Raw genomic sequence first — 26,365 nt, forward strand, 5'->3', positions numbered from 1 at the left:
ATGTTTGAACGAACTTAAATATACATTTTTTGCACATTCGTGACGAGAAGTCCCGCGCACTACGGTACATTTTGAGTAGTCTTCGGAACGCGCTAACAAGAAGAAGCTATTGGGACATAAATTATTAACTTTTTCAAACAAAACTACATTTGTTGTGGACCTGGGATTCCTGGAAGTGCCTTCTGATGAAGATAATCAAAGGTAAGGGAATATTTACAATAGTATACAAGAGTAGATTTGATATTCGATTGTTCCAAGATGGCGCTGACCTGTATCGCTAGCCTATTTTCTCTGAGTATACCATCCCCTTTTATTGCAAAGTGTGATTTCCCAGTAAAGTTATTTTTAAATCTGGTAATGCGGGTGCTTTCACGAGATGTTAATCTATAATTCTTTGAATGCCAATATTACATTTTTAAAATGTTTTCGAATAGTAATTTAGTAAACTGTAGTGCTGATTCACCGGATGCATTTGAGGGAAAATATTTTCTCAACGTCACGCGCCGATGTAAAATGCTGTTTTTATATATAAATATGAACTTTATCGAACAAAAGAATGCATGTATTGTGTAACATGATGTCCTAGGAGTGTCATCTGATGAAGATTGTCAAAGGTTAGTGCTGCATTTAGCTGTTTTTTGGTTATTTGTGACGCATGTGGTTGGTCAGAAAATGGCTATGTGGCTACTTTGACGATATCCTCTCTGGGCTACGCGGGACGAAATCGTCCCACCTACGCAACAGCCAGTTGAATCCTGTGGCGCGATTTTCAAAACCTTTGAAATGCTATTACTTCAATTTCTCAAACATATGACTATTTTACAGCTATTTAAAGACAAGACTCTCGTTAATCTAACCACACTGTCCGATTTCAAAAAGGCTTTACAACGAAAGCAAAACATTAGATTATGTCAGCAGAGTACCAAGCCAGAAATAATCAGACACCCATTTTTCAAGCTAGCATATAATGTCACAAAAACCCAGAAGACAGCTAAATGCAGCACTAACCTTTGATGATCTTCATCAGATGACAACCCTAGGACATTATGTTATACAATACATGCATGTTTTGTTTAATCAAGTTCATATTTATATCAAAAAACAGCTTTTTACATTAGCATGTGACGTTCAGAACTAGCATACCCCCCGCAAACTTCCGGGGAATTCGCTAACAATTTACTAAATTACTCACGATAAACGTTCACAAAAAGCATAACAATTATTTTAAGAATTATAGATACAAAACTCCTCTATGCACTCGATATGTCCGATTTTAAAATAGCTTTTTGGTGAAAGCACATTTTGCAATATTCTAAGTACATAGCCCAGCCATCACGGGCTAGCTATTTAGACACCCGGCAAGTTTAGCACTCACCAATATCAGATTTACTATTATAAAAGTTTGATTACCTTTTGTTGTCTTCGTCAGAATGCACTCCCAGGACTGCTACTTCAATAACAAATGTTGGTTTGGTCCAAATTAATCCATCGTTATATCCGAATAGCGGCGTTTTGTTCGTGCGTCCCAGACACTATATGAAATGGTAAATCAGGGTCGCACGCAATTCGTGACAAAAAAAATCTAAATATTCCATTACCGTACTTCGAAGCATGTCAACCGCTGTTTAAAATCCATTTTTATGCCATTTTTCTCGTAAAAAAGCGATAATATTCCGACCGGGAATGTCCATTTAGCTAAACAGAGGAAAGAAAACACAGCTTTCGGTCGACGCGGGCACGAGCCTGAGTCTCACAGTACTGTAACCAGCCACTACCCAAACGCGCTAGTTTTTTTCAGCCAGAGCCTGCAAAGCCACGATTCAGCGTTTTGCCGCCTTCTGAGAACCTATGGCAGCCGTAGGAAGTGTCACGGGACAGCTAAGATCCTCACTCTTCAATAAACAGAGACAAGAAGAACGACACCTTGTCAGACAGGCCACTTCCTGCATGAAATCTTCTCAGGTTTTTGCCTGCCATATGAGTTCTGTTATACTCACAGACACCATTCAAACAGTTTTAGAAACTTTAGGGTGTTTTCTATCCAAAGCCAATAATTATATGCATATTCTAGTTACTGGGCAGGAGAAGTAACCAGATTAAATCGGGTACGTTTTTTATCCAGCCGTGTCAATACTGCCCCCTATCCCCAACAGGATATACTCCTCTAACATAATCTAATGTTTTGCTTTTGCTGTAAAGCCTTTTTGAAAATCGGACGTGGTTCAATTCAGGGGAGGTGTATCTATAAAACGATATAAAATAGTCCTATATTTGAGAAAAAAAATTATTACATTTTGCTATGGTTCGGTTATGAATATGGCGATATGATTTTTCACTGGATGTTGATCCCGCATGCGGGACGAGCGCTTCAAGAGGTTTTAAGAATATGAAATGTCAGAATAATAGTTGAGAGAATTACTTATTTCAGCTTTAATTTCTTTCATCATATTCCCAGTGGGTCAGAAGTTTACATACACTCAATTAGTATTTGGTAGCATTGCCTTTAAATTGTTTAACTTGGGGTCCTCCCGGGTGGCGCAGTGATCTAAGTAGCTGTGCTACCAGAGATTCTGGGTTCGAGCCCAGGCTCTGTCGCAGCCGGCCGTGACCAGGAGGGCCCATGGGGGGGCGCACAATTGGCCCAGCGTCATCCGGGTTGGGGAGGGTTTGGCCGGCAGGGATATCCTTGTCTCATCGCGCACTAGTGACTCCTGTGTTGGGCCGGGTGCAGTGTACGCTGACTAGGTCGCCAGGTGTACGGTGGTTCCTCTGACACATTGGTGCGGCTGGCTTCCGGGTATCCAATTGGATACCACGAAGTTGGGGAGAAAAAAGGGGTAAATTTTTTTTAAATAATAATAATTATATTAAATTGTTTAACATGGGTCAAACGTTTTGGGTAGCCTTCCACAAGCTTTCCACAATAAGTTGGATGAATTGTGGCCCATTCCTCCTGACAGAGCTGATGAAACTAAGTCAGGTTTGTAGGCCTACTTGCTCACACACCCTTTTCCAGTTCTGCCCACACATTTTCTATGGGATTGAGGTCAGGGCTTTGTGATGGCCACTCCAATACCTTGACTTTGTTGTCCTTAAGCCATTTTGCCACAACTTTGGAAGTATGCTTGGGGTCATTGTCCATTCGGAAGACCCTTTAACTTCCTGACTGATGTCTTGAGATGTTGCTTCAATATATCCACATAATTTTCCTCTCTCATGATGCCATCTATTTTGTGAAGTGCACCAGTCCCTCCTGCAGCAAAGCACTCCCACAACATGATGCTGCCACCCCCATGCTTCACTGTTGAGATGGTGTTCTTCGGCTTGCAAGCGACCCCTTTTCCTCCAAACATAACGATGGTCATTATGGCCAAACAGTTCCATTTTTGTTTCATCAGACCAGAGGACATTTCTCCAAATAGTACGATCATTGTCCCCATGTGCAGTTGCAAACTGTAGTCTGGCTTTTTAATGGCGGTTTTGCAGTGGCTTCTTCCTTGCTGAGCGGCTTTTCAGGTTATGTCGATATAGGCCTCGTTTTACTGTGGATATAGATACTTTTGTACTTGTTTCCTCCAGCATCTTCACAAGGTCCTTTGCTGTTGTTCTGGGATTGATTTGCACTTTTCGCACCAAAGTACGTTCATCTCTAGGAGACAGAACGCGTCTCCTTCCTGAGCGGTATGACGGCTGCGTGGTCTCATGGTGTTTATACTTGCGTACTATTGTTTGTACAGATGAACGTGGTACCTTCAGGCATTTGGAAATTGCTCCCAAGGATGAACCAGGCTTGTGGAGGTCTACAATTTTTTTCTGAGGTCTTGGCTGATTTATTTAGATTTTCCAATGATGTCAAGCAAAGAGGCACTGAGTTTGAAGGTAGGCCTTGAAATATATCCACAGGTACACCTCCAGTTGACTCAAATGATGTCAATTAGCCTATCAGAAGCTACTAAAGACATGACATAATTTTCTGGAATTTTCCAAGCTGTTTAAAGGCATAGTCAACTTAGTGTATGTAAACTTCTGACCCACTGGAATTGTGATACAGTGAGTTACAGTGGGGCAAAAAAGTATTTAGTCAGCCACCAATTGTGCAAGTTCTCCCACTTAAAAAGATGAGGGAGGCCTGTAGGTACACGTCAACTATGACAGACAAAATGAGAAAAAAAATCCAGAAAATCACATTGTAGGATTTTTAATGAATTTATTTGCAAATTATGGTGGAAAATAAGTATTTGGTCACCTACAAACAAGCAAGATTTCTGGCTCTCACAGACCTGTAACTTCTTCTTTAAGAGGCTCCTCTGTCCTCCACTCATTACCTGTATTAATGGCACCTGTTTGAACTTGTTATCAGTATAAAAGACACCTGTCCACAACCTCAAACAGTCACACTCCAAACTCCACTATGGCCAAGACCAAAGAGCTGTCAAAGGACACCAGAAACAAAATTGTAGACCTGCACCAGGCTGGGAAGACTGAATCTGCAATAGGTAAGCAGCTTGGTTTGAAGAAATCAACTGTGGGAGCAATTATTAGGAAATGGAAGACATACAAGACCACTGATAATCTCCCTCGATCTGGGGCTCCACGCAAGATCTCACCCCGTGGGGTCAAAATGATCACAAGAACGGTGAGCAAAAATCCCAGAACCACACGGGGGGACCTAGTGAATGACCTGCAGAGAGCTGGGACCAAAGTAACAAAGCCTACCATCAGTAACACACTATGCCGCCAGGGACTCAAATCCTGCAGTGCCAGACGTGTCCCCCTGCTTAAGCCAGTACATGTCCAGGCCCGTCTGAAGTTTGCTAGAGAGCATTTGGATGATCCAGAAGAGGTTTGGGAGAATGTCATATAGTCAGATGAAACCAAAATATAACTTTTTGGTAAAAACTCAACTCGTCGTGTTTGGAGGACAAAGAATGCTGAGTTGCATCCAAAGAACACCATACCTACTGTGAAGCATGGGGGTGGAAACATCATGCTTTGGGGCTGTTTTTCTGCAAAGGGACCAGGACGATTGATCCGTGTAAAGGAAAGAATGAATGGGGCCATGTATCGTGAGATTTTGAGTGAAAACCTCCTTCCATCAGCAAGGGTATTGAAGATGAAACGTGGCTGGGTCTTTCAGCATGACAATGATCCCAAACACACCGCCCGGGCAACGAAGGAGTGGCTTCGTAAGAAGCATTTCAAGGTCCTGGAGTGGCCTAGCCAGTCTCCAGATCTCAACCCCATAGAAAATCTTTGGAGGGAGTTGAAAGTCCGTGTTGCCCAGCGACAGCCCCAAAACATCACTGCTCTAGAGGAGATCTGCATGGAGGAATGGGCCAAATAAACAGCAACAACCTTGTGAAGACTTACAGAAAACGTTTGACCTGTGTCATTGCCAACAAAGGGTATATAACAAAGTATTGAGATATACTTATTTTCCACCTTAATTTGCAAATAAATTCATTAAAAATCCTACAATGTGATTTTCTGGATTTTTATTCTCTCATTTTGTCTGTCATAGTTGAAGTGTACCTATGATGAAAATTACAGGCCTCTCTCATCTTTTTAAGTGGGAGAACTTGCACAATTGGTGGCTGACTAAATACTTTTTTGCCCCACTGTATAAGTCAAATAATCTGTCTGTAAACAATTGTTGGAAAAAGGACTTGTGTCATGCACAAAGTAGATGTCCTAACCGACTTGCCAAAACTATAGTTTGTTAACAAGAATTTTGTGGAGTGGTTGAAAAACAAGTTTTAAGTGTATGTAAACTTCTGACTTCAACTGTACATACATACATACACACGACCTGGTCAAAAGTATGTGTACACCCCTTCAAATTTGTGGATTCGGCTATTTCAGCCACACCCGTGTATAAAAGATGTATAAAATCGAGCACACCGCCATGTAATCTCCATAGACAAACATTGTCAGTAAAAGGGCCTTTCTGAAGAGCTCAGTGACTTTCAACGTGGCACTGACATAGGATGCCACCTTTCCAACAAGTCAGTTCATCGTCTGTCCTCGGTTGCAACACTCACCACACTGCCTCGGGAGCTTCATGAAATGGGTTTCCATGGCCGAGCAGCCGCATACAAGCCTAAGATCACCATGCACAATACCAAGCGTCGGCTGGAGTGGTGTAAAGCTCGCCACCATTGGAGCAATAGAAACGCATTCTCTGGAGTGATGAATCGTGCCCCACCATCTGGCAGTCTGACGGACGAATCTAGGTTTGGCAGATGCCAGGAGAACGCTACCCAATGCATAGTGTCAACTGTAAAGTTTGGTGAAGGAGGAATAATGGTCGGGGGCTGTTTTCCATGGTTCAGGCTAGGCCCCTTAGTTCCAGTGAAGGGAAATCTTAACGCTACAGCATACAATGACATTGTAGATGATTCTGTGCTTCCAACTTTGAGGAATGCCCTTTCCTGTTTCAGCAATGCCCCCATGCACAAAGCGAGGTACATACAGAAATGGTTTGTCGAGATCGGTGTAGAAGAACTTGACTGGCCTGCACAGAGCCCTGACCTCAACCCCATCGAACACTTTTGGGATGAATTGGAACACCAACTACGGGCAATGCCTAATCGCCCAACATCAGTGCCCAACCTCACTAATGGTCTTGTGAGTGAATGGATGCAACTCCCCACTGCAATGTTCCAACATCTAGTGGAAAGCCTTCCCATAAGAGTGTAGGCTGTTATAACAGCAAAGGGATGGGGGGGGGGGGGGGGGGGGGGTCAACTCTATATTAATGCCCATAATTTTGGAATGAGATGTTCGACTAGCAGGTGTTCACATACTTTTGGCCATGTAGTTTACCTACGCAGACATATATTTCACATGACTCATTCTATAGGCACACTACACAGAAACCCTTGGTCTTTTGCCCATGCTCTCCCCATTTCCCCCAAAGACCCAGTGTAACCTTTCCCCTTTGAAATCTCCCCCCAGCCTGACCCAGCCTGCGAGCAGCATGAACCAGCTCCAGCTCCGAGGGCAGGTTGAGCTGGGATTGACATGCACAGCCACAGCCCTGATCAGACCGGAGCGGAGCTGATCAGAGCCCACAGGGTTCACTGAGGTCTCCCTAAATGACTATTGATTGGCCTGCATGCCTGGTTCTCCCTACCCATGGTGCATTGCAGTGGGTCTGGCTGTGCGGCCGCATGCCCCCAGGCAGGGTTCTCATTCTCAGTGCAGAGCGTGCAGAGTAAAGAGAGCACACTTTACACACATGCATACAGTGGCTTGCGAAAGTATTCACCCCCCTTTTTTTGCCTTACAACCTTGAATTAAAATAGATTTTTGGGGGGTTTGTATAATTTGATTTACACAACATGCCTACCACTTTGAAGATGCAAAATATTTTTATTGTGAAACAAACAAGAAATAAGACAAAAAAACAGAACTTGAGCCTGCATAACTATTCACCCCCCCAAAGTCAATACTTTGTAGAGACACCTTTTGCAGCAATTACAGCTGCAAGTCTGTTGGGGTATGTCTCTATAAGCTTGGCACATCTAACCACTGGGATTTTTGCCCATTATTCAAGACAAAACTGCTCCAGCTCCTTCAAGGTGGATGGGTTCCGCTGGTGTACAGCAAACTTTAAGTCATACCACAGATTCTCAATTGGATTGAGGTCTGGGCTTTGACTAGGCCATTCCAAGACATTTAAATGTTTCCCCTTAAACCACTCGAGTGTTGCTTAGGGTTATTGTCCTGCTGGAAGGTGAACCTCCGTCCCAGTCTCAAATCTCTGGAAAACTGAAAAGTTTCCCTCAAGAATTTCCCTGTATTTAGCGCCATCAATCATTCCTTCAATTCTGACGAGTTTCTCAGTTCCCGCCGATGAAAAACATCCCCACAGCATGATGGTGTTCTTGGGGTAATGAGAGGTGTTGGGTTTGTGCCAGACTCAGCATTTTCCTTGATGACCAAAAAGATCAATTTTAGTCTCATCTGACCAGAGTACCTTCTTCCATATGTTTGGGGAGTCTCCCACATGCCTTTTGGCGAACACCAAACATGTTTGCTTATTTTTTTCTTTAAGCAATGGCTTTTTTCTGGCCACTCTTCCGTCAAGCCCAGCTCTGTGGAGTGTATGGCTTAAAGTGGTCCTATGGACAGATACTCCAATCTCCGCTGTGGAACTTTGCAGTTCCTTCAGGGTTATCTTTGGTCTCTTTGTTGCCTCTGTGGCCTCCTCTTAATGCCCTCCTTGCCTGGTCCGTGGGTTTTGGTGGGGGGGCCCTTTAATAATGGATTTAAAGGTGCTCCATGGGATGTTCAAAGTTTCTGATCTATTTTTATAACCCAACCCTGATCTGTACTTCACCACTCTGTCCCTGACCTGTTTGGAGAGCTCCTTGGTCTTCATGGTGTCGCTTGCTTGGTGGTGCCCCTTGCTTTGTGGTGTTGCAGACTCTGGGGCCTTTCAGAACAGGTGTATATATACTGAGATCATGTGACACATATTTCACACATGTTGACTTTATTTAACTAATTTTGTGACTTCTGAAGGTAATTGGTTGCACTAGATCTTATTTAGGGGCTTCATAGCAAAGGTGGTGAATACATATGCACACACCACTTTTCCGTTTTAAATTTTGTAACTTTTTTGAAACAAGTAATTTTTTTTTTGTATTTTGTGTATGTCCATTACATGAAATCCAAATTAAAATCAATTTAAATTACAGGTTGTAATGCAACAAAATAGGGGAAAAAACAAGGGGGTGGATACTTTTCCAAGGCACTGTACATACAGACACACACACACTTACCGAGGAGATATGCATATGCACTAAAGTGCCCTGTGTGACCTCTGCTCTCCGGTAAAAACAAACACAGATAGGTCTCCTCCTGCGGGGGAGGGAGGAGTGTTGCACTAGCCCTTCCCTGTTGCCTGTCCTTGATCTGTTCACACACACTCCTTATATAACCAGCCTCTTCCTGTCCCTCTATGGGCCACTACCCTCCTTATAACTCACTCATGGAAATGTGTTTTGTGTCTGTGTACGTGAGTGTGTACGTGAGTGTGTGTGTGTGTGTGTGTGTGTGTGTGTGTGTGTGTGTGTGTGTGTGTGTGTGTGTGTGTGTGTGTGTGTGAGAGAGAAACAGAGAGACCACAGTAATGTGACTTTGCATACATGTCATTCCACTAAGTCTCTATAGTAAACACATGTTGATGTTTGTTTATATTGCCATAATGCTGCTGTTTATATTGACAAACAGCTTCTCAGATGTTCCTCCTCTTTTAAGGGTCCAATGTCATCAGGAGACGTGTTCCCCAACTTTGAAGCAGAAACAACCATCGGCGAGATCAAATGACTCCTCTGGAAACTCTAATGTCCAATGTCATCTCAAAGAGTCCACACCCATGCAACTGAAGAGACAGCCCATCACAAAGAAAAGTACAAATAGAATGTAGAAATAAAATTGACATAATTTCCATAGAATTGAATAACATCAAAAAACAGACTATCCATGACAATGACATCAGAGCTGAGCTCTGCACCAAAGCCATGTCATGTCAGCATTTCTCAGATTAGACTCTTATAAATAGTATTGCTTCCTGTTTGCTGCACTGTGGTAGTGTAAGCTACCCCAGCCACTGATGCAAACACTGTAGTAGTAAGCTCTGTTGTTGTACATGTACAGTGGTATGACCCCAAAACGAGAAGCTCCCTCTGCTGCGTGGGACACAGTACAGAAGCACGCTGTGTGATTTCCCCAGGCCAATCTCTGAAATGAGAAACTAGGCTAACAAATGGAACGCACGCGCACACACACAAAATTAAATCAGATGCTCGCACTCACACACATACGTGCGTGCGCACACACATGGATGCTGGCTGGCAGTGATGATGTCACCTCTACTAGATTGGGGGGCTAGCGTCACCTTGGCAGATTGACAGGATGGGCATAGAAAGTACACCACGGCAGCATCCCAAATTGAACCCTATTCCCTTTATAGTGCACTACTTTTAACCAGGGCCCGGGTCAAAAAGTAGTGCACTATATAGGGACTAGGGTGCCATTTGAAACGCAGAGCAGTTGTCCCCCTGTGGTCCTTATGAATCATTCACCCTGACCTGAGGAGGGTGTGAGGAGTAGCCCCCTAAAACATGTTGTTTACAACCACACACACACACACACACACACACACACACACACACACACACACCACCTCGGGAGAGGAGGGGTAGAATGGGGGATGAGGTAATCAATGACCAGGGGATACACTGTCTGGCGGAGAGAAGAGAAGGGACTCGTGCCTGTGCTCCTTGCCGTCCCCCAGACAGCTCTCCTCTCCTCCTACTCATTCATCACTCTTTCAGGTCCTAGCAGCTAGTCTGCTGCATCCCTGGGCTGCCTCCAGCCAGACAACACATATAACAGAGACAGAGTTTAGCCTAACATCAGATACCACCAGACTACAGAGTCCAGCCTAACATCAGATACAACCAGACTACAGAGTCCAGCCCAACATCAGATACCACCAGACTACAGAGTCCAGCCCAACATCAGATACCACCAGACTACAGAGTCCAGCCCAACATCAGATACCACCAGACTACAGAGTCCAGCCTAACATTAGATACAACCAGACTACAGAGTCCAGCCTAACATCAGATACAACCAGACTACAGAGTCCAGCCTAACATCAGATACAACCAGACTACAGAGTCCAGCCTAACATCAGATACAACCAGACTACAGAGTCCAGCCTAACATTAGATACAACCAGACTACAGAGTCCAGCCTAACATCAGATACAACCAGACTACAGAGTCCAGCCTAACATCAGATACAACCAGACTACAGAGTACAGCCTAACATCAAGATACAACCAGACCCCAGAGTCCAGCCTAACATCAAGATACAACCAGACCCCAGAGTCCAGCCTAACATCAGATAGAACCAGACTACAGAGTCCAGCCTAACATCAGATAGAACCAGACTACAGAGTCCAGCCTAACATCAGATACAACCAGACTACAGAGTCCAGCCTAACATCAGATACAACCAGACTACAGAGTCCAGCCTAACATTAGATACAACCAGACTACAGAGTCCAGCCTAACATCAGATACAACCAGACTACAGAGTCCAGCCCAACATCAGATACCACCAGACTACAGAGTCCAGCCTAACATTAGATACAACCAGACTACAGAGTCCAGCCTAACATCAGATACAACCAGACTACAGAGTCCAGCCTAACATCAGATACAACCAGACTACAGAGTCCAGCCTAACATTAGATACAACCAGACTACAGAGTCCAGCCTAACATCAGATACAACCAGACTACAGAGTCCAGCCTAACATCAGATACAACCAGACTACAGAGTACAGCCTAACATCAAGATACAACCAGACCCCAGAGTCCAGCCTAACATCAAGATACAACCAGACCCCAGAGTCCAGCCTAACATCAGATACAACCAGACTACAGAGTACAGCCTAACATCAAGATACAACCAGACCCCAGAGTCCAGCCTAACATCAGATAGAACCAGACTACAGAGTCCAGCCTAACATCAGATAGAACCAGACTACAGAGTCCAGTCTAACATCAGTCTCATCAACCTCAGCCAAGCACAGGCCTCAACTGGACAGGGACAGAGACAAGGCCATAGAAGTGTATGAGGTGACTATACTGTAAGCCCTAAATGGGGTGATGGAGGCTACCTGATGGCAAGGTAAAGGCTGGGTCATAGATGGCTCTTTCCCTGATCTATACTGCTCCATCCACTCTCAGGTCATTAAGGCATGGATGAAAACTGATGACAGCTAATGTAAACGCCACAAAAATGTGTGAATGCCAGCAGAAAAGATAGTATCACAGATCTAGCCTACATAAATACACTGAGTGTACCAAACATTAAGAACACCTTCCTAATATTGAGTTATACCCCTCCCCCCTTTCGCCCTCAGAACAGCCTCAATTCGTCGGGGCATGGACTCTACAAGGTGTCGAAAAGCGTCGCACGGGGATGCTGGGTCATGTTGACTCCAATGCTTCCCAGCAGCGTTGCAGTCCTTGACACAAACCGGTGCGCCTTGCACCTACTACCATACCCCGTTCAAAGGCACTTAAATATGTTGTCTTGCCCATTAACCCTCTGAATGGCACACATACACAATCCATGTCTCAATTGTCTCATGGCTTAAAAATCCTTCTTTAACCCGTCTCTTCTTCATCTCCACTGATTGAAATGGATTTAACAAGTGACATCAATAAGGGATCATAGCTTTCACCTGGTCGGTCTGTCATGGAAAGAGCAAGTGTTGATAATGTTTTGTACACTCAGTGTATATGACAAGTATCCTACAAACATGTATTTATGGACTTTTATAAACTGGGTGGTTTGAGCCCTGAATGCTGATTGGCTGAAAGCCGTGGTATATCAGACCGTATACCACAGGTTTGACAAAACATGTATTTTACTGCTCTGATTACATTTGTAACCAGTTTATAATAGCAATAAGGCACCTCTGAGGTTTGTGGTATATGGCCAATATAACACGGCTAAGGACTGTATCCAGGCACTCCGCGTTGCGTCGTACTTAAGAACAGCTCTTAGCCATGGTATGTTGGCCATATACAACACCCCCTCTGGCCATACTTCTTAAATATATGTTTGCACACACATCTAGACATTTGCAACATTGAAATGGAGACATTGGACACCAATAATTACACAGCCACACATTGTATTATGCTATCCTATAGAATACTGTAGTGGTTTCTCCTTATGTCTCATTCTCACAACATCCCTATGGAGTAGAAGGCAAACAAGTGGAGAGAGCACAGGAACAGGTGATGCACAGACACGTATAAGGCTGATGGCATACAAACTGTCATAGGGCAGCTGACACAGATAGAAACACACCGTCACAGACCAAACACACCATGATGACCCCATAGAAAGAATTACTAGAATTTATTTCTATGAATGACCCACTCACAGCCCCTCATACATGATACACACACAGCTTTGTTTTCGTGAAATTGTAGGACTTTTTGTTGTGTCAAAATATTTGACCATTAAAAATCATATTTTCCCTAACCCTAGCCCCCAAACATAACCCCTAAGCTTAAAATAGCATTTGAACAAATTCAGGACCTGAAAAAAGACTTTTCAAAAAAGTTATTGTTTTCTTACCTTTTAAGGACATTCGGGTGAATTGTTAGGACTTGGGGGGTCCTGATAACATAGGAAAACAAGTACACACCGGTGAATTAACTTTTTGTGAGTGAATTTGTGGTCCTGGTTGGATAGCTCAGACAGACCGTTTGCTCGTGTCTATCCTTCTACTCTGAACTCTCCTCTGTCTGAGCATCCTCGTCGGAGAGCCCTGTTGCATGGCGTTCTCACCGTGACACCCGTCTTAAAGTCAATGGGTTAGGGTTACACACACAGTGAAGCACACAACCATAGTAAAGCCCTGATTAGCGTAGCAATCCCCTCCATGCTAACTGATAATGTGACGTGGTGCTAATTACAGGGATCTGGATAAGAGGGTTCATCATCAAATATGCCTGCTAAACCACAGCCACACCCCTGTCTCTCTCCCTCCAATTCAATCCACAGGGCATTATTGGCATGGGAAACATATGTTTACATTGCCAAAGCAAGTAATCTCTCTCCTGTGTATTGTTGATCACAGTACAAATCTGGAAGAAAATACATAATATTGAATGGTATTGTCAACCCTCCAGAGGCCTGGTTGCTGGTGGTGGCTGTTTGACGACAGGCACACCCCATGGCGCCCTCTCCCCGGCACGGCAACACACCGCCCCTCAGCCTGACTGGGACAGGCAGCAGTAGCGGGGGGATCAGACACGTTAGTAGCCGCGGAGGAGAAGAAGCATGCTGTGCTGTTTGTTTTTGCCCGGGGGCCGGGGGTGTTGGGAGGGAAATAGGTGGGGTGGTGGATGTTATGAATGAATCAGAGGGTCTACTGTGTGTTTAGTGTGTGTAAGGTATGTTTATGCTGTGCGTAGGTACTACGCGGCGTTTCCCTGTCCCTCTGCTCCTCCTTTCTCCCCTCTTCCTCTCCTCACCTGGTCCATGTTTTCAGCGAGCCTCCTCCCTCCTGTTCCCGCTCATGGTACAGATTCACCGACGTTTCGTTGGCTCTTCTTCGCCGTTCTTGGCTCAGTATTCCCAACTGCGATCCTCCTCTCCTCAAATAGGCAAGGCAGCCAAGCAGCGGGCGGCTGCGACCCTCTGGAGAGGCATGATTCTCCCTGTCTATACCTCGCTCCTTCCCCCTCCTCTCTGTGGCTCTGACAGCCTGTGTTTATCCCGCCAGTCACTCCTCTCTTGTTCTTCCTCTGTCTTCTGTCGTTGTCCTGCTTGTTTCCGTGGAGCTGCGGGGGAAAACTGGGCGTGTGTGGAATCTTCACCTCTCTCACGGATAGCAGAATTACACAGAGAGAGAGGACTCCCGCTCGCTCTCTTTCACTTGCCTCGACTCCCCCTCTGTTGCTGCCCCCCTCCCTGCTCTCTCTCTCCACTCCCCTCCTCCTTCCCATCTCCCCCTCCCCTCTCGCTGTAGCAACACAGAGCCAGAATGAGCAAATGAGAGAGTAGGAAGGAGAGGGTGAGAGAGGAGTGAGGAAAGGGGTTGGTCGGGCCAGACCATGTGACTCCTGGTAGAGGTCTGCGGGACTCTGCCAGCTGTCCAGCTAATGCCTCTGAAAACCTCAGTTGCCATAGAATACACCAACCAGAGGTCTCCTGGTACAAAACCATTGGCAGGATTTATGACCCCCTGCAAGGGGGGAGCATGTTGGGACATGTAGTCCTGGTAGTGTGATTGGGGAAAGGGGAGAGCAGGGGAGGGCTATAGGGATCACCGTGCCCCTTTAAGGAATGCATGTTTTTCATGGTGCTTCCCTCACTTGAAGAAATATTTAGTGATGCAGTGCTACACACAGACAGGGAAAGTGAGAGGGAGTATGGGTCAACTGTTTATATCTACCTACAGTACATGTGAATATACACAAGCGTGTAAACACAGAGACATACACGGAAACACACACAAGAGGCCCGGGCATTCTTGGTCAGTCAGGACAAACACATCTTCTATAGTTTCCCTCCTCTCTCAGCCTGTACTGAGGGAAACTCCCTCCCCTCCACAACAGGAACTGGACAATTCACTGAAGGCTATGGCTAAACTTAAACACAACACTCTCTCTCTCCTTTCTTCTCCACTTCTTTTTATTTTTCTGCTCGGTCTATCCTCGGTCTATCTCCCTCTCCTCTATTCTATTATTACTTCCTCCTCTCACCCTTTGCTGCTATATCCCTCTGTCTCCCCCACCCCTCATCCCTCACCCTTCTCTCTCTCTCTCTCTCTCTCCTTCCAATTCAAAGGGCTTTATTGGCATGGGAAACATGTCTACATTTCCAAAGCAAGTAAAAGAGATAAAACAAAAATGAAATAAACAAAAAAATGTACAGTAAACATTACACTCACAAAAGTTCTCTCTCTCTCTCTCATTAGACTTCCTAAAGGTTTATGAGAGGTTACAGGTGCCATAGTGGAGAAATGTCATGGGGGAAATGCCATTCAATCAATTTGTATGAAAACCTCTCGATGTTGTATATTAGCTACAACACTGCATAAAACACATGTATAGCCTATTCAATCATCCCACACATAAAAACACCATGGGCTAATCTGGTAAACAGGGGCCTGTCCACATCTGAAAAACCAAACAGCACCTGTTCTGGCTTATTCTGCTTCAACTGACACATAACATAGCTGTGACATGCTGCCCGGGTTACTGTGTGATAGATACTACTTTCTATTGGTCTTGGTTATTTGTCTTTGTATGGAAGGCTGGATTGTCAGTAATGCAGCTCTCTCTCTCTACCTTCTTTATCCTAATGAACAACGTCTACAGTGCTTGGAGAGCCGCAATTTCATTTGATCTTGTCATTCCAATATTCCTGTTTGAACTGAGAAGTGTGTGTGTCAGTGTGTGTGTGTGTGTGAGAGTGAGTCAGTGAGAGAGAGAGAGAGAGTACTGCAGCCTTTCTAAGATAGAACAGCAGGGGTATTGTTGCAGTGAGAGTAGTAGATTATATTATCAGCGGTGGAATGCAGAATATTTGACAGAGAAGGACTGGCTGGGCATGGACATGTCAGGGAGAAACTTTAGTAGTGGCTGAAGGAGGTTGAGGGGGCACCATGGCAACAAAAAGTGCATTTATTGGTCTTAAAGCTGATAATGTAGTTTGAGAGGAAGATAAGGGTGCTGCAGCCAGGGGGTCAAACCATCCAGAAAAAATGCTCATAAATAGGCAAGATTATTATCAAATGGAAATGTATTATACCCCCTCAATATGCAATAACCCAGTCTTTATTAAACTAATTGATCTAGTGTCAAAGTAGGGATGAAGGTTCCAGAGACTCAGGTGCTATCAGTCCTGTGGGGTGATTTGACGGTCATCATCATCTGTTGAATAGATGGATACAATTAGGGCTACAATAACCAAGATAATATTTCCTATATTCAACAAGAGTTATAATTATGTTATGATTGTGTTCAAATTGTGAAATAGAAGCACCAATGCCATTAAGCCATAATGTTGCCACTAATCAATAGATGGAATACAGTAGAAACATATGGCATCAGAGCAGGGGAATTTTGGTCTTCCTAGACCTTTTTGACATACTCATAGTTTTCAATTGGCTCTAACAGACGCAGTATTATTATGGAATAATTATCTGACTCAATCTACATTGACTATGATGTACGGTTACGTATTATCTGAGTAGAGCGTGACACCTACTGGATACTCCGAATATTGCATTAGGCCTGTCTAGGTGGTGAAGGTTGAACTCAATTGTTTTTATATGGGCCTATAATTTGGGCTATTTACATAAAACGCCCGATGTACCAAATTTGTGCAGTATTTGAATATACATTCCGGTTTAATATTGCATTTGAAATGTATCAAAATATGGTATTATCATCTTGGGTGCCATTGTCATGCTAGGCCTATATCTGAATTTGAACTCTACTTGACTTTTTCCACATTTTGTTACATTACAGACTTCTTCTAAAATTGATTAAATCGTTTTCCCCCCTCATCAATCTACACACAATATCCCATAATGACAAATAAAAAACAGGTTTTTAGAAATTTGTGCACATTTATAAAAAATATATGTGGTATAAATGTTTTGTCATACCTGTGGTATACGGTCACATATACCACGGCTTTCACATTTACATACAGTACCAGTCAAAAGTTTGGACACACCTACTCATTCAAGGGTTTTTTCTTTATTTAGTGAAGACATCAAAACTATGAAATAAAACATATGGAATCATGTAGTAACCCAAAAAGTGTTAAACAAATCAAAATATATTTCAGATTTGAGACTTCAAAGTAGCCACCCTTTGCCTTGATGACAGCTTTGTACACTCTTAGCATTCTCTCAACAAGCTTCATGAGGTAGTCACCTGGAATGCATTTCAATTAACAGGTGTGCCTTTGTTAATTCGTGGAATTTCTTTCCTTCTTAATGCATTTGAGCCAATCAGTTGTGTTGTGACAAGGTATTTGTATTTATTATGGATCCCCATTAGTTCCTGCCAAGGCAGCAGCTACTCTTCCTGGGGTCCAGCAACACCAAGGCAGATAATATAATTTTAAAAACATTACAATACATTCACAGATTTCACAACACACTGTGTGCCCTCAGGCCCCTACTCCACCACTACCACATATCTACAGTACCAAATCCATGTGTGTATAGTGCTTATGTTATTGTGTGTGTTTATGCATGTCTGTGCATATGTCGCTTCACATTCCCCGTTGTTCCATAAGGTTTTTTTTAAATCTTTTTTTTTTTTTAAATCTACATTTACTGCTTGCATGAGTTACTTGATGTGGAATAGAGTTCTATGTAGTCATGGATCTATGTAGTAATGTGTGCCTTTCATAGTCTGTTCAGGACTTGGGGACTGTTAAGAGACCTCGTGTGGCATGTCTTGTGGGGTATGCATGGATATCATAAGGTGAATGCACCAATTTGTAAGTCGCTCTGGATAAGAGCGTCTGCTAAATGACGTAAAATGAAATGTAAATGTGTCTGAGCTGTGTCTGAGCTATGGGCAAGTAGTTCAAACAGACAGCTCGGTGCATTCAACATGTCAATACCTCTCACAAATACAAGTAGTGATGAAGTCAATCTGTCCTCCACTTTGAGCCAGATTGACATGCATATTATTAATATTAGCTCTCTGTGTACATCTAAGGGCCAGCCGTGCCAACTGCAATAAGGGTGGTATACAAAAGATAGCCCTATTTGGTAAAATACCAAGTCCATATCATGGTAAGAACAGTTCAAATAAGCAAAGAGAAGCGACAGTCCATCACTTTAAGACACGAAGGTCAGTCAATCACGAAAATTTCAAGAACTTTCAAATTTCCTCAAGTGCAGTCGCAAAAACCATCAAGCGCTATGATCAAACTGGCTCTCATGAGGACAGCCACAGGAAAGGCAGACCCAGAGTTACCTCTGCTGCAGAGAATAAGTTAATTGTAGTTAACTGCACCTCAGATTGCAGCCCAAATAAATGCTTCACAGAATTCAAGTAACAGACACATCTCAACATCAACTGTTCAGAGGAGACTGCGTGAATAAGGCCTTCATGGTCGAATTGCTGCAAAGAAACCACTACTAAAGAAGAAGATACTTGCTTGGGCCAATGAGTCCAGATTTTAGATTTTTGGTTCAAACCGCCGTGTCTTTTGAGACGCAGAGTAGGTGAACGGATGATCTCCACATGTGTGGTTCCCACCGTGAAGCATAGAGGAGGAGGTGTGATGTTGTGGGGGTGTTTTGCTGGTGACACTGTCTGTGATTTATTTAGAATTCAAGGCACACTTAACCAGCATGGCTACCATAGCATTCTGCAGCAATATGCCATCCCATCTGGTTTGCGCTTAGTGGGACTATCATTTGTTTTTCAACAGGACAATGACCCAACACACTGTGTAAGGATTATTTGACCAAGAAGGAGAGTGATGGAGTGCTGCATCAGATGACCTGGCCTACACAATCACCCGACCTGAACCCAATTGAGATGGTTTGGGATGAGTTGGACCACAGTGTGATGGAAAAGCAGCCAACAACTGCTCAGCATATGTGGGAACTCTTTCAAGACTGTTGGAAAAGCATTCCAGGTGAAGCTGGTTGAGAGAATGCCAAGAGTGTGCAAGCTGTCATCAAGGCAAAGGGTGGCTACTTTCAAGAATCTCAAATCTAAAATATATTTTCATTTGTTAAACACTTTTTTGGTTACTACATGATTTCATATGTGTTATTTCATAGTTTTGATGTGTTGTTTATTCTACAATGTAGAAAATATTAAAAATAAAGAAAAACACTTGAATGAATAGGTGTGTCCAAACTTTTGATTGGTACTGTAAGTATTCAGACCCTTTACTCAGTACTTTGTTGAAGTATCTTTGGCAGCGATTACAGCCTTGAGTTTTCTTGGGTATGACGCTACAAGCTTGGCACACATGTATTTGGGGAGTTTCTCCCATTCTTCTCTGCAGATCCTCTCAAGCTCTGTCAGGTTGGATGTTGAGCATTGCTGCACAGCTATTGTCAGGTCTCTCCAGAGATGTTGATCGGGTTCAAGTCCGGGCTCTGGCTGTGCCACTCAAGGACATTCAGAGACTTGTCCCTAAGCTACTCCTGCATTGTCTTGGCTGTGTGCTTAGGGTCGTTATCCTGTTGGAAGGGGAACCTTCACCTCAGTCTGAGGTCCTGAGCAGGCTTTCATCAAGGATCTCTGTACTTTGCTCCATTCATCTTTCCCTCGATCCTGACCAGTCTCCCAGTCCCTGCCGCTGAAAAACATCCCCACAACATGATAATGCCACCACCATGCTTCACTGTAGGGATGGTGCCAGGTTTCCTCCAGAAGTGATGCTTGGCATTCAGGCCAAAGAGTTCAATCTTGGTTTCATCAGACCAGAGAATCTTGTTTCTCCATTAGGTGCCTTTTGGCAAACTCCAAGCGGGCTGTCGTGCCTTTTACTGAGGAGTGGCTTCTGTCTTGCCACTCTACCATGAAGGCCTGATTGGTGGAGTTAATTTCTTATGAAATTATTATGAATTTCTGGGATCTTTTATTTCAGCTCATGTAACGTGGGACCAACACTTTACATGTTGCGTTTATATTTTGCGGTTGTGATTGGATTTACATGAGCCAACCACAAGATGTCGCCAGCACCACAAATAATAGTTGCACTGCTTACGTGGCAGGACCTGTCATCTTTAACTGTGCAGCATCTCAGTACACACAAAATGCCTGTGTGAAATACCTGGATAGCTGAGAACAAATTCCCATCCACCATGTTGATGCTACCTATCCTGTGTTTTCAGATCAGGGCAAATGAAGGAGAGGAAACAAAGAGAGGAGGACACTATTAGACTATTGGGATGCTGCCCACCCATTGAGTGATGATCCCTCATTCCCAGATCTAAACCAGTCCCTAATTAGAAGGGAAGAATACAAAAAAGAAGTGGAATTGGCTTCAAGGTCCAAATTTGAATTTGAGGGCCGTATATCAGCTATAGTATACTATTAAAGGGATAGTTCACCCATATTACAAAATGACATATTGGTTTCCTTATCTTGTAAGCAGTCTTTGGACAAGGTATGACAGTAATCCATGCTTTATCATCCATAAGTAACTTTGTTGAGTTACACAATAAATGTTTAGAAACTGAGGCAAACAGTGGGGCAGTAAACCCGGGTCGCTGGCGTGAAAGGCAAACACCCTATGCATCATGCCAATAAGGTTCATCCACTTTGTGGGAATTGTAACATGGTTCATATAGCGAGGATCTCTACACTGCCTCCCCGAACAGGAAAGCAAGTCCCGTGGCTTTGACTACTCAGCCCTCTCACACACCCACTATCCCACTTCTGACGCCAATGTAGCAAACTGCAGGGCAGAGAAGCAAACCTGGCTTGCCTGGCGTGAAAGTCAAACATCCTACGCATTGGGCCAATAGGGTTAACCCAATTGGTTGGAATCGTAATGTCGCTCATATAGCGTGTCTCGCTACAATACTTTAACACTTTAGGATGATTTGGACATGAAGCGCAAAAATGCTAATATAGCTACTGTTGACTTTGTGACCACAAATGCTAAAAAGTTAGCATTTGAAACAGTGGCCAGGTAAACAATATATGTCCAGGTCTATATTGAGGACCAGAATGCTGAAATGCCCACTTGATTATCTAAATAGTCTTGTAAAACTCTGGGTATTGATGGTCCTTTTGAAGGTGACACACCCAGGGGAGGACCAAGACGTTGTACTCAAACGTCTATTCATGGCTGTGTTAAGTACGGAAAAACGATGTGCAACGTTCAATTAAACGGAAACGGTGCTGCTCTAAATGATCAGTTGAGAAACGGGGGGTTGGGTTGTGGGTTGAACGTTTTGGGGAAACATGTCGTGCAGTACAAACAGTACCGCAACATAGCAAACGTTTAATCAAATTGAACGCACCCCTGGATTGGGATCTATCCCGTGTTGCCAGATTGACAGTGAGGGCAAACACCAGTGGATGCTGTTTAGGGGAGGATGGCTAATAGTGACCGGTACGGAGCAAATGGAATGGTATAAAACACATGTATTTGATACCATTCAAATTATTCCGCTCCAGCCATTATCACAAGACTCCTGTTGCAAACACTTATGCATAATCTCTCGTGGGCAGATTCTGCGTGTAATTTTGCTTCTGGGTAACTGAGATTACTGTTTGCAGGAGAAGAGTGTATTCATAAATCAGATTTGGTAGCAAAACATTGTCTATTGCAAAACGTTTGAAAACTGAACCCGTTTATCCAAACGGAAAACGTTTTGCAACGAAAACAAGAGTTTCTATTGGACAAGTTCAGTTAGGTCCCTCCCGTTTCGAACCGTTTGCTTCCTCGAGTAAACGGTAAACGGTTACTGTTGCAAATCGTTTTGCTACTGACCAAACGTTTTGCAACGCCATCCGATTAATGAATACACCCCTGGATCCAGAAATGGCATCAGTGAAGCTGGAAGACTGCAGTCCAACACTCAGACTGAATGTCAACATTAAAGATGAAGAAGAGGAAGAGAAGATTGGGAAATCTGTTTATTATAGTATTTGTATTTATTTTATTTAACCTTTATTTAACCAGGCAAGAGCAGATGGTTCTAACCAGATGGTTTATCATCATAAGTTATACATCCATAAGTGATGATGACCCAGTCTAGTACAGACCAACTCAGAATGTTTATAAACAAAGCCTTTCTGGTAGCTCGGGTTGTGAGAGTCGGAAAGCCGATCTCGAGAACACAGGAAACAATGCAGACCGCCGCCGTACTAAAAATTGTCAAAGACCCCAGCCACAGACTGTTCTCTCTACTACCGCATGGCAAGCGGTACCGGAGTGCCAAGTCTAGGACAAAAAGGCTTCTCAACAGTTTTTACCCCCAAGCCATAAAACTCCAGAACAGGTAATCAAATGGCTACCCGGACTATTTGCATTGTGTGCCCCCCAACCCCTCTTTTTTACGCTGCTGCTACTCTCTGTTTATCATATATGCATAGTCATTTTAACTATACATTCATGTACATACTACCTCAATTGGGCCGACCAACCAGTGCTCCCGCACATTGGCTAACCGGGCTATCTGCGTTGTGTCCCGCAACCCACCAACCCCCTTTTTTAAACTACTGCTAGTCTCTGTTCATCATATATGCATAGTCACTTTAACCATATCTACATGAAGATACTACCTCAATCAGCCTGACTAACCGGTGTCTGTATGCAGCCTCGCTACTTTTATAGCCTGTCTTTTTACTGTTTTATTTCTTTACTTACCTATTGTTCACCTAATACCTTTTTTTGCACTACTGGTTAGAGCCAGTAAGTAAGCATTTCACTGTAAGGTCTACACCTGTTGTATTCGGCGCACGTGACAAATACACTTTGATTTGATTACTAGCTTATCTAATGAATATTCTCAGTTTTTATCAAATCATCGACACCACTTTCTTGCTATAAAGACAATTTTTTCTGGGTTGGTAGCTAGCTAAATAGTTTGCTTCGTTCATGGAGGAAATGGAACGCTAGCTAGCATTGCAGCTGACCTAAATATGGTACACAGTAGATTACCAGCTACCATATGCTAACGTTAGCTTCTTCTTCGGTGAGGTTTAACGCCGGTTGGCTTCCAATATATTCTGCATTACTGCGACCAGCTAGACTGGGGTATAAATCCCGTATACTTTACGGAACCCCCCAAAAATAATATAATATACAGTATATAGGGGAGACCGGGATGGTTGTAACTTCTCACCTTTTCCTAAATTACTCAGAGATCATTTATGGTAGCGTATTGAAAACTTGATACAAACAACCTACATCTGTCCTTTACAAATGGGTGTGTTTATTATATATGTAAATCAAACTGCAAATGCATGGCGTTGTCTTAAATACAAGGAGTGAAGTGTTACAATCTACCCATGGTGTGGGTTAGTTGTAACAGTGCTTGGGGTGAATTGTAACAGATTGAAAAAGTGCATAAATCAATCAACTAATTATTGAACGCCTTTATTGAGACCATGAGAGCAACATTGCCATGTTTACCATTTTGTTTGGCAGAAATAATAATATAAATAATAAAATGTTTATTATTTAACCCTCCACTAAATGGTCTTTCTCAACCAAACAACAACTAGGCTAAACTAAACACCTGAACATTTCTGGTGTGTGTGTGTGACTGAATGTTGGACATGTTCACTTAATCAGAGTCACAGTTGTGACAGTGGTACAGGCATGGTGGGCCCATACTTTGCATTCCCAGCACTGCAACCAGACCTCCTTGGACTTGGAATCGTTAAAGTTTTCCTCGTTGGAGGAATCTGAATCTTCTGGTTCAATCTGCTTTGTTTTGTATTTTTTCTTAAGCAGGGCAGTTTTTAGTTGTTATTCGGTGTGGTTTGTTTTGGCTTGCTTTTTTCCAGCTGTTTTTTTAGGCAGAGCAAATATTATTTTTTCCTTCTGAGTGCTTGAATGGGTGTATTCAGGCGTTTAGCTGGCCTGGAAGGCAGCTGGAGAGGTGGCCTGGAAGGCAGCTGGAGAGGTGGCCTGGAAGGCAACTGGAGAAGTGGCCTGGAAGGCAGCTGGAGAGGTGGCCTGGAAGGCAACTGGAGAAGTGGCCTGGAAGGCAGCTGGAGAAGTGGCCTGGAAGGCAGCTGGAGAGGTGGCCTGGAAGGCAACTGGAGAAGTGGCCTGGAAGGCAGCTGGAGAAGTGGCCTGGAAGGCAACTGGAGAAGTGGCCTGGAAGGCAGCTGGAGAGGTGGCCTGGAAGGCAGCTGGAGAAGTGGCCTGGAAGGCAGCTGGAGAGGTGGCCAGGAAGGCAGCTGGAGAGGTGGCCAGGAAGGCAGCTGGAGAGGTGGCCTGGAAGGCAGCTGGAGAGGTGGCTTGGAAGTGGACATAAATCAGCTGCCCTCAAGAGATACTCTGACAACTTCTGCTCCTGCTCATCAATGAAGACCCTGTTTCCACTATGGTAGAGTACAAGCTCTCTCGACCACTTCTCCAGTAGCTTCTTTCTCTTTTTGCAGAATCTGCACAGCATCACATGACATATGCCATACAACTTTGCAACTGATCTGATTGATTTCCCCTGCTCTGTTACATCATTTGACGCAATGTTCAAAGGGTGGAGAGGTACTCCCCCATCTGTCTTTCTTTTCCATGATCGAGGAATGCTGAAAGTAAAAGAAAACATGTACCAAAAACATCCAGTTTTAGTCAGGGTTAGTTGTAACATTTTCACACACGTTGTTATAACTAACCCTGACCCTTGCAGCCATTAGCTAGCTTCCATTTTAGCTAAATGTTAAAACTTTAGCATTGCTAACTTGCATCAAATATCTCTACACAGACTAGTTATAAACCTGATATAAGTTTGATTAATTTAACTACAAAGCACTTCATGCAATCACAAAGCAAATTTGGTCAAAATAATTACCTTCTTACCTCAAAATGAGATTTCTGCCAATATAATCTGCAGAGTTTATCACAAGGACTTGCTTTTTCACATGAGGGTTCAAGACTAAACTGAGCATGAGCACAGTGAATCATATGATTCTACCTCGCTCCTGATTGGAGGAATTGCAAGTGTTACAACCATCCCCGGTCCGCCCTAATATTCATATTAATATATATATATTAATATATATACTAGTTGAGTATCTGATGCTCCAGATACTCAACTAGTCTAAAGGCCAGTTTTATTGCTTCTTTAATAAGGACTACAGTTTTCAGCTGTGCTAACATAATTGCAAAATGGTTTTCTAATGATCAATTAGCCTTTTAAAATTATAAACTTGGATTAGCTAACACAACATGCCATTGGAACACAGGTGTGATTGTTGCTGATAATGGGCCTCTCTACGCCTATGCAGATATACAATTTTTTTTAAATCTGTCATTTCCAGCTACAATAGTCATTTACAACATTAACAATGTCTACACTGTATTTCTGATCAATTTAATGTTATTTTAAATGGACCAAAAAAATTTACTTTTCTTTCAAAAACAAGGACATTTCTAAGTGACCCCAAACTTTTGAACGGTAGTGTGTATACAGTTGAAGTTGGAAGTTTACATACACTTAGGTTGGAGTCATTAAAACTAGTTTTTCAACCACTCCACAAATGTATTGTTAACAAACTATAGTTTTGGCAAGTCGGTTAGGACATCTACTTTGTGCATGACACAGGTAATTTTCTCAACAATTGTTTACAGACAGATTATTTCACTTATAATTCACTGCATCACAATTCCAGTGGTTCAGAAGTTTGCATACACTTAGTTGACTGTGCCTTTAAACAGCTTGGAAAATTTCAGAAAATTATATCATGGCTTTAGATGATTCTGATAGGCTAATTGACATCATTTGAGTCAATTGGAGTTGTACCTGTGGATGTATTTCAAGGCCTACCTTCAAACTCAGTGCCTCTTTGCTTGACATCATGGGAAAATCAAAAGGAATCAGCCAAGCCCTCAGAAAAACAATTGTAGACCTCCACAAGTCTGGTTCATCCTTGGGAGCAATTTCCAAATGCCTGAAGGTACCACGTTCATCTGTACAAACAATAGTACGGAAGTATAAACACCATGGGACCACGCAGCCATCATACCGCTCAGGAAGGAGACGCGTTCTGTCTCCTAGAGATGAACGTACTTTGGTGCGATAAGTGCGAATCAATCCCAGAACAACAGCAAAGGACCTTGTGAAG

At 43.3% G+C, this 26,365-nt stretch overlaps 1 protein-coding gene and 1 long non-coding RNA gene across 2 annotated transcripts in view; both read right to left on the minus strand.

Moving 5' to 3' along the window:
• LOC106600788 (rho GTPase-activating protein 23) overlaps window positions 1–14,573 on the minus strand; it is a 109,868-nt gene extending 95,295 nt beyond the window's left edge. The window contains exon 1 of the mRNA XM_082973655.1: window positions 14,084–14,573. Within this exon, the coding sequence (XP_082829781.1) occupies window positions 14,084–14,092 (9 nt within the window). The 5' untranslated portion in view covers window positions 14,093–14,573. The remainder of the gene's footprint in view (window positions 1–14,083) is intronic.
• A 9,077-nt stretch (window positions 14,574–23,650) lies between these two features.
• Window positions 23,651–26,365, minus strand: part of LOC106600787 (uncharacterized) — a 3,771-nt gene continuing 1,056 nt past the window's right edge. Inside the window, exons 1-2 of the long non-coding RNA XR_014391930.1 lie at window positions 25,101–26,365; window positions 23,651–24,829 (exon numbers count right to left, since the gene is read on the minus strand). The exon at window positions 25,101–26,365 is cut by the window's right edge and continues 1,056 nt beyond it. This is a non-coding gene — a long non-coding RNA (uncharacterized LOC106600787). The remainder of the gene's footprint in view (window positions 24,830–25,100) is intronic.

Source organism: Salmo salar, chromosome 03 (genome assembly GCF_965601325.2).
Source record: "Salmo salar chromosome 03, fSalSal1, whole genome shotgun sequence".
Taxonomy (NCBI): domain Eukaryota; kingdom Metazoa; phylum Chordata; class Actinopteri; order Salmoniformes; family Salmonidae; genus Salmo; species Salmo salar.